The 15,156-nt window shown below is 44.5% G+C and overlaps 1 protein-coding gene across 2 annotated transcripts in view; it reads right to left on the bottom strand.

The window, feature by feature from the left end:
• The window catches only part of SLC36A4 (solute carrier family 36 member 4), a 108,068-nt gene extending 95,200 nt beyond the window's left edge, over positions 1-12,868 (bottom strand). For both annotated transcript variants that reach the window (XM_054224804.1, XM_054224812.1), the window contains exon 1: positions 12,754-12,868. In XM_054224804.1, the coding sequence (XP_054080779.1) occupies positions 12,754-12,781 (28 nt within the window). In that variant the 5' untranslated portion in view covers positions 12,782-12,868. The remainder of the gene's footprint in view (positions 1-12,753) is intronic.
• Positions 12,869-15,156: the final 2,288 nt, after the last annotated feature.

The raw sequence follows: 15,156 nt of genomic DNA on the forward strand, positions 1-15,156 counted from the left end.
ATCTCTCCAGTCACTGGCGAGAGAGCCAAGATGACGGACTTCGGCTGCACGCTTTGAAAGCTGCAATTTCATGAGCCTTTTAAAAGCTGCATAAACTACCACCACTGTCGACGAACGCAATTCCACCATCCAGCTAAATAACAGTGCCAAGAAACAGCAAGCAGCCAGCGGTGAACAAAATTGCCTTTCAGGCAAAACTAACAGCTCACGCCAGTTTAATGTTGATTAAATTACAAACAATTTTAAACTACTACAGTTAAGCAAAACAAATCATACCAAGACCAACAAGATTATTTATCTTACAGCACGTTTTATGAATGGATACTGTAGTAGGCAAGTGTATGTCTCATCTTCCATCATTTTCACCGAAAAAAAAAAAAGAAATCCCCTGTGATTTTAGCATTTTCTATTTTAAAAAAAAATTACTGAGTCATTTTTGAGTGTGCAAGAGCACACCCTGCTGAACTGTTACATTATTTACGGAACCCAAAACAGTGAAGAATACCACAAAAGACATTAGCCACATGAAAAAAATTATTCACTATTCAGGAAGAAAAAAAACATTTCATCGTTTGTGTGAATATTAGATACCTTAACCACACTAAGCTTATTTATTTTGTGAGAAAAATATAGATGCTAACTGAATACCTGTGAAACCTGTAACACAGGTGAGATTGTAGATGCATTTTAAAGAAGGTATGGACAACTGACATCTTTAAAGTACACAGTGGTTTAGGAACCTGCCAAATACGAGTTTTGTTTGGGGGAGTTATTATGGTCAATCTGATAAAAATTACTACTCAATTTGAAAACAAGATACACACACAAAACCAGACAGGAAATACAGAACATACTGAAAATCAGGCATCGTAATGGGTTTGCATGGCAAGGTTTGGCAGTGGGGGCGGCTATAGGGGTGGCTGTAGAAGGTTGTGAGAAGATGCCACAAGCTTCCCCCATGTCCAATGAAGTCAGTTCCAGCTGGCACCAAGATGGACCCGCCACAGGCTAAGGCTGAGCCCATCAGCGACGGTGGTAGCACCTCCAGGATAACATAGTTAAGAAGGAGGAAAAATCCTGCTGTATAACTACTGCCAGGGGAGAAGAGAGAATATGTGACAACAGCTCTGCAGACACCAACGCCAGTGAAGGAGGGGGAGGAGGTGCTCCGGGTGCCAGAGCAGAGATTACCCTGCAGCCCATGGTGAACACCACGGTGAGGTGGGCTGTTCCTCTGCAGCCCAAGGAGGTCCACAGTGGAGCAGAGATCCACTTGCAGCCCGTGGAGGACCTCACACCAGAGCAGGTGGATGACCGAAGGAGGCTGTGACCCATGGAGAGCCTGCCCTGGAGCAGGCTCCTGGGAAGATCCGTGGACCCATAGAGAGAGGAGCCCACGCTGGAGCTGGTTTGCTGGCAGGACTCGTGACCCTGTGGGAGACCCACACTGGAGCAGTCTGCTCTGAAGGACTGCACCCCATAGAAAGGACCCACACTAGAACAGTTCGGGAAGAACTGCAGCCCATGGGAAGGACCTGCATTGGAGAAGAACATGGAGAACTGCCTCCCGTGGAAGGGACCCCATGCTGGAGCAGGGGAAGAGTGTGAGGGGGAAGGAGCAGCAAAGACGACGTGTGATGAACTGACCACAGCCCCCATTCCCCTGCATTGCTCAGGGGGAGGAGGTAGAGAACTCAGGAGTGAAGTTGAGCCCTGGAAGAAGGGAGGGGTGGGGGAAGGTGCTTTTTTAGATTTGTTCTTACTTCTCCTGCTGGAGAATTGGCAATAAATTAAATTTATTTCCCCAAGTCAAGTCTGTTTGACAGTAATTGGTGAGTGATTTCTCCCCCTCCTTATTGCGACCCACGAGCCTTTCATTATATTTCCTCCCCTGTGCAGCTGAGGAGGGCAGTAACAGAGCAGCTCTGGTGGGCACCTGGCGTCCAGCCAGCATCAACCCACCGCAGCCATTCAACAAATCATTAAGGTTTTTATGAAACCTCAAAGACGTCTAACCCATCAGCAGGACACTGAAGCCAATCCTAAGCAAGAGGAACTTAAAAGAAAAACTGTAGAACAAGTGTAATCTTATCTTATAAAGCAGAAGGCAGCCTATGCAGGTAGTTAAAATTAAAAGCATATGGGTCAAACTCTCCTGACAACAGCAAAGGAACACCTGAATTTTGTGTCATTGAAAGCCAGTAATGAAAGTGCTTGACAGTCAGACTGGCAAAATGCACTGAATTTTTCTGGGTTCTACTCTGGCAGGAAAATAAAATAGCAGCTATTTAGAAACTAATGCATAGCACCTATGTAAATTCTAGGTTGTATCATTAAAAAAAAAAGTTTCTTCCCTGTGTACACTAGAGAGGTACACAATTCAGTTCTTATTTTCCACTCTACCATTTAAAATAAATAGAACAAAAATGGTTACCATACTCTTACTAGACTCTTCACCAAGATGACCTGGAAATGCATACGTTCACCCTCACGGAGCGAACTTTAATCTGGAACTCGCCTTCCTTGCTTTCAGGATCTTCAGCTTCATCATCCATTGTCACTGCAGCCAAGGCTGCCATCCATCTTCTTCCATATTCATGAGTAGCAGAAACAGAAACGCATTTTCCCTATTTGGCTCATTAAGCACTTGCATGAAAGAATTCATCCTACAAGCACTCCAGAAAAATCCTCAACTCCTTGGACCCTGTCGCGTTGCCTCCCTAGGAAGTATTAGATGGTAAGAGTCCCCCATGAGAGCTGTGACCTGTGAACAGAAGGCTTCTTCCAGTTGTTTAAAGAAGGCTTCATCCACCTCTTCTTCCTGGCCTGCTGGTCTGCAGCAGACACTCACCTTTCCATCCCCATGGTTGGCCTTATCTTGAGCCATAAGATCATTTGTCCCACACAGCAGTTGAGTGAATATGACAAAAAGCAAAGCATTTTTGGATGTAAGAATTAGTGGAATAGAAGGAAGATTATATGCAGGTCAGACGATACATTCTGTCCTGATTTATTTAAATTCACTGTATTTGCCACGGAAGACCAAGAAGAACAGGATGACAGATAACCCATGGAATGGATTATATGCTGTCTTTCCAGACTGAACCATCAAAGCGAAGCCAGCCTCTTCACCTGTGAGACTGAATGCCTGACCACTACCCCTTTTCTTCATCTTTTCCTCGTTTGACTTGTATCTTGATCTTCGTTCAGGAGCAATATGATGGCAGTAATGAAAACATAAGCATTCTCAAAGGGACAGGAAGAAAGCTCCCACAGAAAGATTTACACCAGTGATCCCCTCCAAAAAGCCAGCCCTCCCTCAGTTCATTAGCCTGTTCCTGCCTCTCCATCCTTTACGCTATGTCCTTGTTTATTTAAATTCTTAAGTCCCTTCATGCATCACCACTTCCAATATATCAATTCTTGGGGGCAAAGAAACCCTTTGCTCTCTGAAGTACCAGTAACCACTGTGCTTTTCAGGGACACCTCCTGGAGAAACCGCAGGACACTTGGGTGGTAGACTACTACCCTGCCTGCTACTGGTAATGGTTAACTTGAGTTTTAAGGAGATGTCTACACGACTAGATGCAGTTTTTAAGAATTATCTTTCACATAGAATTTTCACCATACCATTTACTCCTCGAGATTGCAACCGATCATGTGACCCACTATACTGACTCAAAAGAATCATAACCAGCTTCTCCACCAAAAGAGGTTATATGCAAAGTTTTCCAGTCCATACCTATAGACGATATACACTTTTAAAGGTTTACGATGTAAAGATCATCTACTGCAACCCCCCCAGCCATTGGCAGGGACATCCTTCACTAGACCAGGCTGCTCAAAGCCCCATCCAACCTGGCCTTGAATACTTCCAGGGATGGGGCATCCACAGCTTCGCTGGGAAACCTGTGCCAGTGTCTCACCACCCTCATCAAAAAAAATACATTCTTCCTTATGTCCAATCTAAATCTACCCTCTTTCAGTTTAAAACCCTTGTCCCTTCTCCTGTCACTACATGCCCTGGTAAAAAGTCTATCTCCATCTTTCTTATAAGCCCCCCTTTAAGTACTGAAAGGCCGCAATAAGGTCTCCCCAGAGCCTTCTCTTCTCCAGGCTGAACAACACCAACTCTCTCAGCCTGTTCTCAGAAGAGAGGTGCTCCAGCCCTCAGATCATCTTCATGGCCCTCCTCTGGACTCAATCTAACAGGTCCATGTTCTTCCTTCTGGGGGCCCTAGAGCTGGCCCCAGTACTCCAGGTGGGGTCTCACGAATGCTGAGTAGAGGAAGATCACATACAGTGGCAATTTTATACCATTTCATAAGCTAGCAGCAGTATCATAACAGTCCTTTTCTAAAATTTGCCGGAGGAAAGATTTTGCATTTCCAATCACATACTGCTGGAACACAGTGAGTACAAGTTCCCCTTCATAAGCAAAAACTATTGCTATGCATGAGTCACACCCAGTAACCTTTACCAGCCTTGAATTTTTGCAATGGAATATTTTGTCCTCATGCTATTTCTTGAGCTTTCACTTACATGATTTCCGATATAAATGATCTTCAAGCATGGACAACTTTTACAATAATTTCTTCTTTTTCCGTTTCTTCATTCTCTGCTGGATCCACTAAATTATCTCCATATCAAAATAACACATAGATACTTCAGGTTTGATTGTTTTCACCTTCGTGTGCTTGCCCCCATGACATTACATTTCTTCTCAGCCTCGTAACTGTTCGTTTTTTCTGTACACAGTACAAACGTCTATAAAATCTTCTGTGTAACTTCTCCTTATGCCTTTTGGTATATGCTGTTCTGTACCTGAACCTTTCTCCAGACAGTCTCCCATCTCAAGATTCATTGGCAAGATTCAGGAAGACCCACAAAACCGCCAAAAATGACACTGGAGTTCTCTGAACACACACACACACACCCCCCACCCAACCTCACAACTGAGAAAAACAACTGTAAGCATATGCTCTTGGCATATTTTCTTATTCCAACTTGAGACCACTTCAAGCCTAGCTGTGCTCCTTCATCACTGCAAGGTCTTCCACACTACGCAATCACCTTACCCCAAAAGGAAGGCAACAGTGAATTTAATACAGCCCTCACTATTTTAACTTAAGCCACTTGGGTAAAGTACCTGACCATCCTTTCAGCGAAAAAACAGTGTCTAAATATGTTTATCATAGTGGTTTGAATATTTATTTCCAAGTCCTGGGGAGGTATAAACTACATATTTTTTAGTGTCTATTTCCCCACACCATTCTGCTATTTCCTCAAGTGTCACGCAATAGAACACCCCAATTTCATACTCAATTACCTTCCCACCTGAAAGCCGCGAGCTATCACTGATACCGACAGAAAAGCAATACATCATTAAAAAATACTTTGAAAAACCATACTGAAGTTTTATTTTCGAAGTGTCTTGATGTACAAGGCAATGCCATTTCATACAAAACTTGAGTCCAAACAGACAGAGCCTCCTATTTGAAAGGAGCAGCGGCTCTTCTGCAGTCACTACATGCAAGAACTGAAAGTCTTCTGCACACCTACCACTTTCTGCCACATACATATTATGATTACCTACATTCTGCCTTGAGTACACGTCTCGTTAACCTGCCCATCACCGTTGGTCTACAGGTTGAAATGAATTAAGACTTGATGGTCAATAAAAGTTAATAGGATGGCAGGATTTCAGCCATGTCTTTAAATGTGCTTCTTTCAAACACAGCTAAGCAGAAGCAGCCAGACAATATTCATGCGCCAAGCTGGTAAGTGTCAAAACAATGTTTTTACAGGGAATTTCCTTATGTGAAGAATGCAGCACCAGCTGTTCCAGTGAGAAGGAAGATTTCACCTTACCCAAATGTTGAAAATGGGTCTATTTGACCACAGAGAAAGAAGGCAATTTTCCCCAAATGTCCCACTAAAAAACTTTTTAAAGTTGCATTCAATTAAAACAAACATCTTGTATACGTTTCTTTTTACAGATACAGTCTTTGCCAACCTTCACTGCACAGTATTTGCATTGTGTAACTGGTTTTATTGCTATTAGTTTACCACACTGCTGTACTTCTAAAACGCTGACCAAATTGACAGTCCTTAAAGGAAGAAAGTTCATCTAATGCATCTCAAAAATACAGCCAGGCCTTCCAAAGCTCCAAGACTACTGCCATCAGCTTTTCTCTGAGGTGGTAGCTGGTCACAACTGCAGCAAAATTGCACACAGAATTGCAAACCAGAGCACAGTAGGAGACTTAATTAATTATCTTCTATGACTGGCTTTTTTTACCAGATCAAAGGCATTTATTTTAACCCAGTTATTAGGCAGACATTCACTTGTCTGAGTATACGCCTGGAAACAAAGAAATTCTTTTTTAAAAAATAAGATTCAAAGCAACAAATTTGAACTTAATATAGACAACAATAAAGAAAAACATTACTATTGTTAAATATACTACCCCATACAACACAAATGGAAGTTACACATCCTTTATGTGTATAGGTCATAGTAGATCATTGAGAAGTTTTGTTTACTGCTACAGACTAAATCTCTTGCCTCTAAAATATATTTGCAGGTCAGCAGAACAAACAGTAGAAATCCAAGACGACTTCTGAAGAAACTAAATCCAGAGTGAAAGAATCTGATTTTAGACCAAGCACCCAGTAGAACACTGTGCCTGTAAGACTCCACAGAACAATAACCCTTTAAAACCTACATCCATTTATTTACATTTTTTGTCTTGTGGGACCAGAATACAACAGTACCTTGAAATCTCTTCAACTGTCCTTTAGCATACCAGTACTGGGCAACAGATACGGAGGGAACTGGAGTAGATTAGGTTCACTATTTACTCATGTTCTCAGAAATAGCTGAAATTAGACCTCAAAATATCTGCTTCCTAACTGTACACTCAGGCTGGCAGTTCGCTGATCCTATTCTAACATGATAGCTCATTTGAGAACAAATTCTCTATAAGAGTTTTAAAACACAGGTAATAGCAATCAGAACCAACTCATATTGTGATATCATAGAATGGTTTGGATTGGAAGGGACCGTAAAGATCATCTAGTTCCACCAACCCCCCTGCCACGGGCAGGGACACCTCCCGCAAGACCGGGTTGCTCAAAGCCCCATCCAGCCTGGCCTTGAACACTGCCAGGGATGGGGCATCCACAGCTTCTCTGGGAAACCTGTGACAGTGTCTCACCACCCTCATAGAAAAAAAAAAAAATATTCTTCCTAATGTCCAATCTAAATCTACCCTCTTTCAGATTAAAACCCTTGTCCCTTCTCCTATCACTGCACTCCCTCATAAAGAGTCCCCCCCAGTCCTTCCTGTAGGCTCCCTTTAAGTATTGGAAGGCCATTATAAGGTCTCCACGGAGCCTCCTCTTCTCTAGGCTGAACAACCCCAACTCTCTCAGCCTGTCTTCACAGGAGAGGTGCTCCAGCCCTCCTGATCATTTCCAAGCCCTCCTACTGACTCACTCCAACAGTTCCGTGTCCTTCTTGTGTTGGGGGCCCCGGAGTTGGACACAGTACTCCAGGTGGGGTCCCACGAGAGCAGAGTAGAGAGGCAGAATCACCTCCCTCGACCTGCTGGCCATGCTTCTTTTGATGCAGCCCAGGATGCGGTTGGTTTTCTCTTTGATGCTGGCTCATGATGAGCTTCATATCAACCTGCACCCCCAAGTCCTTCTCCTTAGGGCTGCTCTCAACCCATTCTCTGCTGAGCCTGTATTTGTGCTTGGAATTGCCGTGACCTAGCTGCAGGACCTTGTACTTGGCCTGGTTGAACTTCATAAGGTTTGCACAGGCCCTCCTCTCAAGCCTGTCCAGGTCCCTCTGGATGGCATCCCTTCCCTCTAGTATGTCAACTGTGCCACACAGCTTGGTGTTGTCAGCAAACTTGCTGAGGGTGCACTCAATCCCACTGTCCATGTCACCAACAAAGATGGCAAACAGCAATGGTCCCAGTATCAATCCCCGAGGAACATCACTCATCACTGGTCCCCACTTGGACATCGAGCCATTGACCGCAACTCTCTGAGTGCGGCCACCCAGCTAATTCTTCATCCACTGAGTGGTGCATCCATCAAATCTACGTCTCTCAAATTTAGAGACGAGGATGTCATGCGGGACAGTGCCAAATGTCTTACACAAGTCCAGGTAGATGATGTCAGTTGCTCTTCCCTTATCCACCAATGCTGTAACCCCGTCATAGAATGCCACCAAATTTGTCAGACATGACTTCCCCTCGGTGAAGTCATGTTGGCTGTCACCAATCTCCTCCATATTTCCCATGTGTCTTAGCATAGTTTCCAGCAGGATCTGCTCCATGATCTTGCTGAGCACAGAGGTGAGACTGACTGGTCTGTAGTTCCCCAGGTCTTCCTTTTTTCTTCTTTTCCAGTTAGTTGGAACTTCACTGGACTACCATGACTTCTTAAATACGATAAATATGATGGATAGTGGCTTAGCAACTTTATCCGCCAGTTTCCCCACGACCCACAGATGCATCTGATCAGGTCCCATAGATTTGTGAACCTTCAGGTTCCTTAGATGGTCTCAAACCTGGTCTTCTCCTACAGCGAGCCGTTCATCATTCTCACAGTCTTACCTACAAGTTCCACTGAAACGCTGCATTATATAAAATAGTCCAACAATGCTATTTGGTCACTATTGCAGTGACACTACAAGCATGACTACATGCTCTCGACTTGCCTGTTTTCCCATCATTCCTCCTTTATCCCATGACTGGTGTATAGCTTTGGTCTGAAACATGTGAAACTGTTAACAGTAATGGTACTGGGACATGATACAAAGTTCAGACCACGCAACTCTCTAAGCGTGGGATTTTGTCTGATAGTAGATCTCTACTGTTGGAATACTGTGGCTTTGTCCCTACTGCACAGTCCATACTCACACTGACATCCAGATTTGTGTAACATCCAAATTTAATGGATCCAAACTTGTGGTCTAGAGCAAGGCACCAGGCAAAAAAGCTTGAGCTTTCTCTGCCCCATAAAGCAGTTATGTACTCAGAAAGTAGAAGAGCAAGTCTTTGCATACGTGGACCTAGCCTGAAATTAACTATGCTGGCAAGTGCATTTCAACTTCTCACCAAATTACTGCTGCAACGTTAAACGGATTCCTTAACCCACTGGAGAGATAAATCACTGATTCATTACAGCTACACACCACACTATAATCATGCATAAATGTCAGCACTGTATTTTCAAAGGCCTCTGAAGAATTTCAATCACCAGTCAACCACTAGTTACATAGCGAGATTAAATCTGTAGCGTTTAAATTGTTATGACCAGTATTTCCAGTTTTGTATCTTCAAGTGTATTTTTCTGTATCTTAGAATTTGCTGGTGTCTTGTCAACATCTATGGACATACCGCCAAAGAAACCTTTGAACTGTTATTAAACGTACTTAATTCTAAAGCTTTTCTAGCACACTCAAGTAATCTTTTGGTTCAAAAGCTCTGCAAAGAAATGAATTGTTACCGAGAACTTTAGTTAATTTTTCTATACTGCTCAAGCAATTAACAATTCCAAAACTAACTGAACCTCTTAGCACAAGGGATAAAACTAATCTCCATCGTTTTTATTTTATGGGTGAAAGAGAGGCAAAAGGATGAAGCAGTTTGCCAGGGCTGCACAGCAAGTTAAAAGCAAAGGAGATACTAAACACAAAGCCAAATGCAATCTCCCATTGTTCCTTCAGAGGTCACCTCCCAGACAAACTCCTATCTAAAACCCCTTTTCCAAATCCAATTTAGCAATATGATCTGTATTTTCAACTGGAGGGCTTTGAAGTCAGTGTAACTGAGTAGAACTGGATTTGTCATATAAGCATAAAAAGATCTGTGGGACCGGATATAGATTATCAGTGTTTACGTCAGCTGTTTTTACTCATTTATGGGAGATGGAATATACAGGTCTTGTTGGGAGTGCCACTTCACATATATATTAAATGCTCCGCAAAAAGCAGTAGGCAAAGGGGGTCTTGCAGATACTTCGCTGCTCAGTCACAGCTTCTACACAAGCGCACACAAACATGGCCAGAAACACAGCACAAGATTCGCAGTCCTGTGAAATGTGTTTATTAAACAGAGGGTGACCCAGTGCTTCTGTAATATGGATACAGATTCAATTTAATAAGCAGCAGTTTTGAGTGCTATATAAGAGAGAAAAATCAGAATCACATAATCTTTACGCTAGCCTAAAATGTGGGTTTATGCTAATATTTTCTCACAGGCTATAAAATGCTGTATTCAGGATGCAGAGGGAGCGCCCAGAGCCTCTCTCACCTAACCAAGCCCGTGGCTGCTCCTACGGGACAAGATTAGTGATCGAGTCTCTGAATAGCAGAGCTTTTCAATTCAGCGTTCTGAACCAGGGCTCTCAAGAAAAAATTAGTTACAAAGAAAACATTGTCACTGATTATTTTCAGAATCTGCAGCTGGTTCAGTAAGCAGCTCATCACGTAACCCTCAGTTACTCCCTCAACCACAGAAAGAAATACCTGTTCCTCCACTCCCCAAACTTCGGCCTATAAATAACCTTCTCACCATTTCTTCAGAAGGCAATAAACTGTAAAATAGAGCATTGTCCACCAAACACACGTGGACCTGGCAGGATCTGCCACATTACTCAGTCACGCGCTTCCACAACCGCCAAAGAAATTACAGATCACCGCAAAGTGACTATGAATGGTAGTGATATAAGCGTGCTTGTCCAGACTGACAAACTTCTGTAACTTTATCTAGTTCAAGGGGGAGCTAACAGGTAATGCCATTCAACCGTACACAAGTCAGCTCCCTTTTTATCTTCCTCTACCACAATTCCTACAGAACGCAAGAGACGTAGAACAAACCAACCCCCTCAGCCTAAAATATATTTTCCAGAATGAAAATTAAAAAGGAAAACGGGCTTGGTTTAAAAGTTCCTATTAAATACTAAAAATTACATTTTCCAGAACAGTTAAAAAAGTTTGTTTTTCAAGAAACACAGAATTGTAGGAGTTGGAAGGGACTTTAGGAGATCATCTAGTCCAACGCCCCTGCCAAAGCAGGTTCACTCGGAGCAGGTTGCACAAGAAAGTGTCCGGATGGCTTTTCAGTATGTCCAGAGAAGGACACTCCACAACCTCTCTGGGCTTCAAAGATATGCTTAGTGCAGTTATTTGAATCACCATTTTTCTTTGGAAAAATATATCTTGGTGTCATTTATTTCTCTCCATTACAGAATGTAACTTAATAAAGTAGATTTATTCTGTTTTATGGTAAGAGTTTATTAATCCTGAGAATGGTTATTTCTAAACAAATGTTGAAAGTCAATAATGCCACTCAGTAAGCAGGAAAAACTGTTTGCTTTTGCATCGTAACTGTCAAATCCAGAAGGCTAATAAAAGACACTTGAGTCATTAAACCAAAGCAGACACAGGTCTCCATAGTTTATTACACATTTTCAGAGGAGCACTTTTACCCCAACCCACAATGGCCAATTTATTTAGAAAGATATTAAATAATCCACTGTCTAGACCAAGCTACACATTCCTACACAATTAATGCTCTTTCAAGTGATGACACGTCAGTAGGATTTACAATTTTAAGTATTCAATAGGACCAAACCATTTAAAGCACTTCTGAAACCTTATGAAGTGTTTATGTGCATTTTTAAACAGTTAATCCCATAAAAAAAATCTGGTTTTAAGGGTTCTGACAAACTCTGGCAAATCTGTGCACCTGAGCCACAAGACCCTAAAATTTCTTTCTGCCACCTTCATTCCAGAGTGGCAATCTCTCATTGCAAGATGAATCAGCCTCTGGGACAATAAAATCCGAAGCACATCTGCTTCTCATCATTACCACTGGACAGGACCACTTCTTCAGATTACAGTGCAACACGGCTTTGAAATGAGACTTTCATTCTGCCCAGTCCAGCCTAGCGTCAGCTATACTTCATCACTAAACCTGCTAGGAGCTATCTCTCGTCCATCTGTGGAGAGACAGACGAAGAGATGAATGCATATGTGCTCTCACACGCTCAGATTTAAAGGCCTGAAGAGTAATCTGCAATAAATACAGATAATACACCAATACACATACGCCCCCACACCCCAAAAAAAAAAACAACCCAAAACACGACCTTTCACCATAAGGCATAGTCTAAGGATGCAAAGAGAAAGAATTTCCTAAACTTCTACGCACGACCGTGACCTCCCAACGAAGCCCAACCCAGCCAGGTGAGACTGACGCCCTCAGAGAACGGCCCCCGCCATGAGGCCCCGCTGTGGGGAGCCCCGGGCCAGGCCTCCCCCTTTGAGGAGACCCCGGCGGGAAGAGAGTCCCCGCCGTCCCGGTCCCGCTTCCCTCAGCCCCTCCCGTCCCCAGGTGCCACCGGGCCGGCTCCGGGGCGCTCAGCCCCCGCCACCCGCCTCCCCGTTCCGGTACGCTGGGGAGGCCCGGGCCCCCGCCTGCCACGGAGGGGGCGGCGAAAGTGAGCCCACCCCTCCCCCGGGTGGGATGGTTCATCCCGCCCGCCCCGCTGCGCCGAGCGCTGCGGCGCATCCCCCCCGGGCCGAACCATTCCGCCCGGAGGGGAGGGGGGTGGGAGACGGCCGGCCGCTCCTCACACTCACGCCACCCCCCTGCCCCGCTCTCCACCCCGCGGCGAGCCGCCATCTCGCTGCCCCGCGGCAGCTCCGGCCGCACCGACACGCCTCACCCAGCTCCTCCCTGCCGCTGCCGTCCATCTCCCCGCCGGCTCTCCGCTCGCCCTTCCGCCGATGTGGAGCCGGCCGGCGCGGCGGGGCGAGGCGCTGCGCATGCGCGCCGCGGGAGCGAACCATCGACACCCGCCGGAAGGACAAGACCTGCGTGGGCCCGGGCGGGTGTGGGCCCTCCAGGCGGGGCCTGCAGCGGGCGGCCGCGCCCAGCTCCTTCACGCCTGTTGATTTATGTTCTTCAGTGCCCGGGCACAGCAGCCACCCTGTTAAGCACCAGCCCGTTAAAATGCATGAGCCTCTATACACGAGCAGGGCTTGCCTCTGCGTGTGCTGGGCCTCGTGGTGGGTCTCCATTGCTGGAGGTGGCCCCTCGGGCTTTGCTCTCCACAGAGGTTCTTCCCTCAGCCTCCTGGGCACCTCGGCCTGGCCGCACGGCTGCAGCCATGCCCAGCTCCCCTGCGATGTGACCGGGGAGCTCCAGCTTCCCCTCATGTTGAACGCTGGGAGAGAGCGGCAGGGTCTGAGGCGAAGCACGCAGCTGGTCCGTCACCATGTGCAACAGCTTATACAGTTATGAAACACTGGGTAATTTGCGTTTGCTTTCCAGTGCTGGAAAACTAACTTGCATCCTTTTTTTTTTTTTCTTTCTTTCTTCAGAGTCTTTTAGGACCAGCTGCTCTTCGATGGGCATGGGCTGCCTCATGGGAATTAGCATTGCTCCATGGGCCTGCTGCAGCCCCTGCTCTGAGGGCTCCAAAAGCCCTGCCAACATTTGCCGCCCTCTGCAAAGCTGGGGAGCCTGGCTTTGGACTGGACACTGCAAGCATAGAGCCGTAATTAATAGGCAAACATTGAAAACAAGGGTGGGAGTCAAGGGTTCAGCAGAGCTTGGCAGCTTGTCAGTGATTTGTCATTTGGCCTCCTGAAAGTCAGTCAGCTTCAACAAGTTCAAACTGTTTTCCCTATGTGAAACAAGAAATGATTCGAAAAGGACATTTGTGAGAATAATAGTTAATGATGGACCAACCATTGGAACAAGAGAAGAGTTACAAATATGAAGTGTTATCTGTAACTAATCACTTCATGTCAAATTACTCCCTGAAACTGATGTTCCACCTTTTGTGGATTCCACAGGAACACTAAGTATTCTCCGTGCACTCTCGTAGATAAGAATACTATTTCTTAACAGCTTCAGCAATAAGGAAAATAAACGTCAGGGAAATGCAGATAGTGAAACAATGCAAAGCACCGTGGATTTAGAATCACAGAATCTTCAGAGTTGGAAGGGACCTCTAGAGATCATCTGTCCAACTCCCCTGCTAAAGCAGGATTACCTAAAGCACATCCCTCAGGGCTGCATCCAGGCGGGTCTTGAAAGTCTCCAGAGAAGGGGACTCCACAACCTCCCTGGGCAGCCTGTTCCAGTGCTCTGTCACCCTCACCGTAAAGAAGTTTTTCCGTGTATTTGAACGGAACTTCCTATGTTCCAGCTTGTGCCCATTGCCCCTTGTCCTGTCGCTGGGAACCATTGAAAAGAATCTGGCACCATCCTCCTTCAACCCACCCTTTAGAAATCTTCTACTTATAAGGAAATTATTTTATCCATATTAAAACAAAGCAGTATTTCCTGTAATTACCTTTTTTTTTTCCTTTGGAAATCAAATGTATCAAGGTGCTAAAATAGATTTCAACCATACTCTGTAATGAAAGCTATAATCAGAGATCCAGGTCACCCTGAAGTGATTTTTAGATTCCTCACTCTAAACCTTTCCTCTAAAATTAAGCATTTCAGACTTGTACAATAAAAGCATCTGTAAGTCCATGAACTTGTATTTTCATGGTTTGAAGACCCTAATGTAGGGCTGTTTGGGGGGGAAGGGAGGGAGAAGGGAAGGGATGTTGTCCTATCTTAAAGAATGATGTAATGCTCCGAAGGATTTTCAACTGAAGTTATACTGTCTAACCTAAAAGCATCACCCTTCAATAGAATCTTCTACCAGCAAGCTTAGTCTATTGTGAGTTTTAAACACTTGGAGACTGATCTTCCACTAACCTAGCACCCACCCTTTAACACATCTTTCATGCTAGTTGCTCCCAGAATAAGCTGTCGGTATTTTTTCATCAAAACTTTCAAAGTTCTGCCTGTATCTATGGCTGATTCAACTTAAGTTATGAAGTTTCCAGCTCTTGGTTTCCTAAAACAGAACATCTTTTTTGAAATGAGAATGTATGATAAAATAATTTGTCTTTTTTTCTATACAGGAGAAATGCAAGAATCTTCTGAAGCCTCTCAGAAGCTTCAGTCATCTTCAGGCACACATCATTAATGCATTTATTTACAATGAATAAATTCTAACGGGGAAGACAGTAGTTTTCAATTGTCAAATTTATGTCTCTTACTA

This window comes from Rissa tridactyla, chromosome 1, assembly GCF_028500815.1.
Source record: "Rissa tridactyla isolate bRisTri1 chromosome 1, bRisTri1.patW.cur.20221130, whole genome shotgun sequence".
Lineage (NCBI taxonomy): Eukaryota > Metazoa > Chordata > Aves > Charadriiformes > Laridae > Rissa > Rissa tridactyla.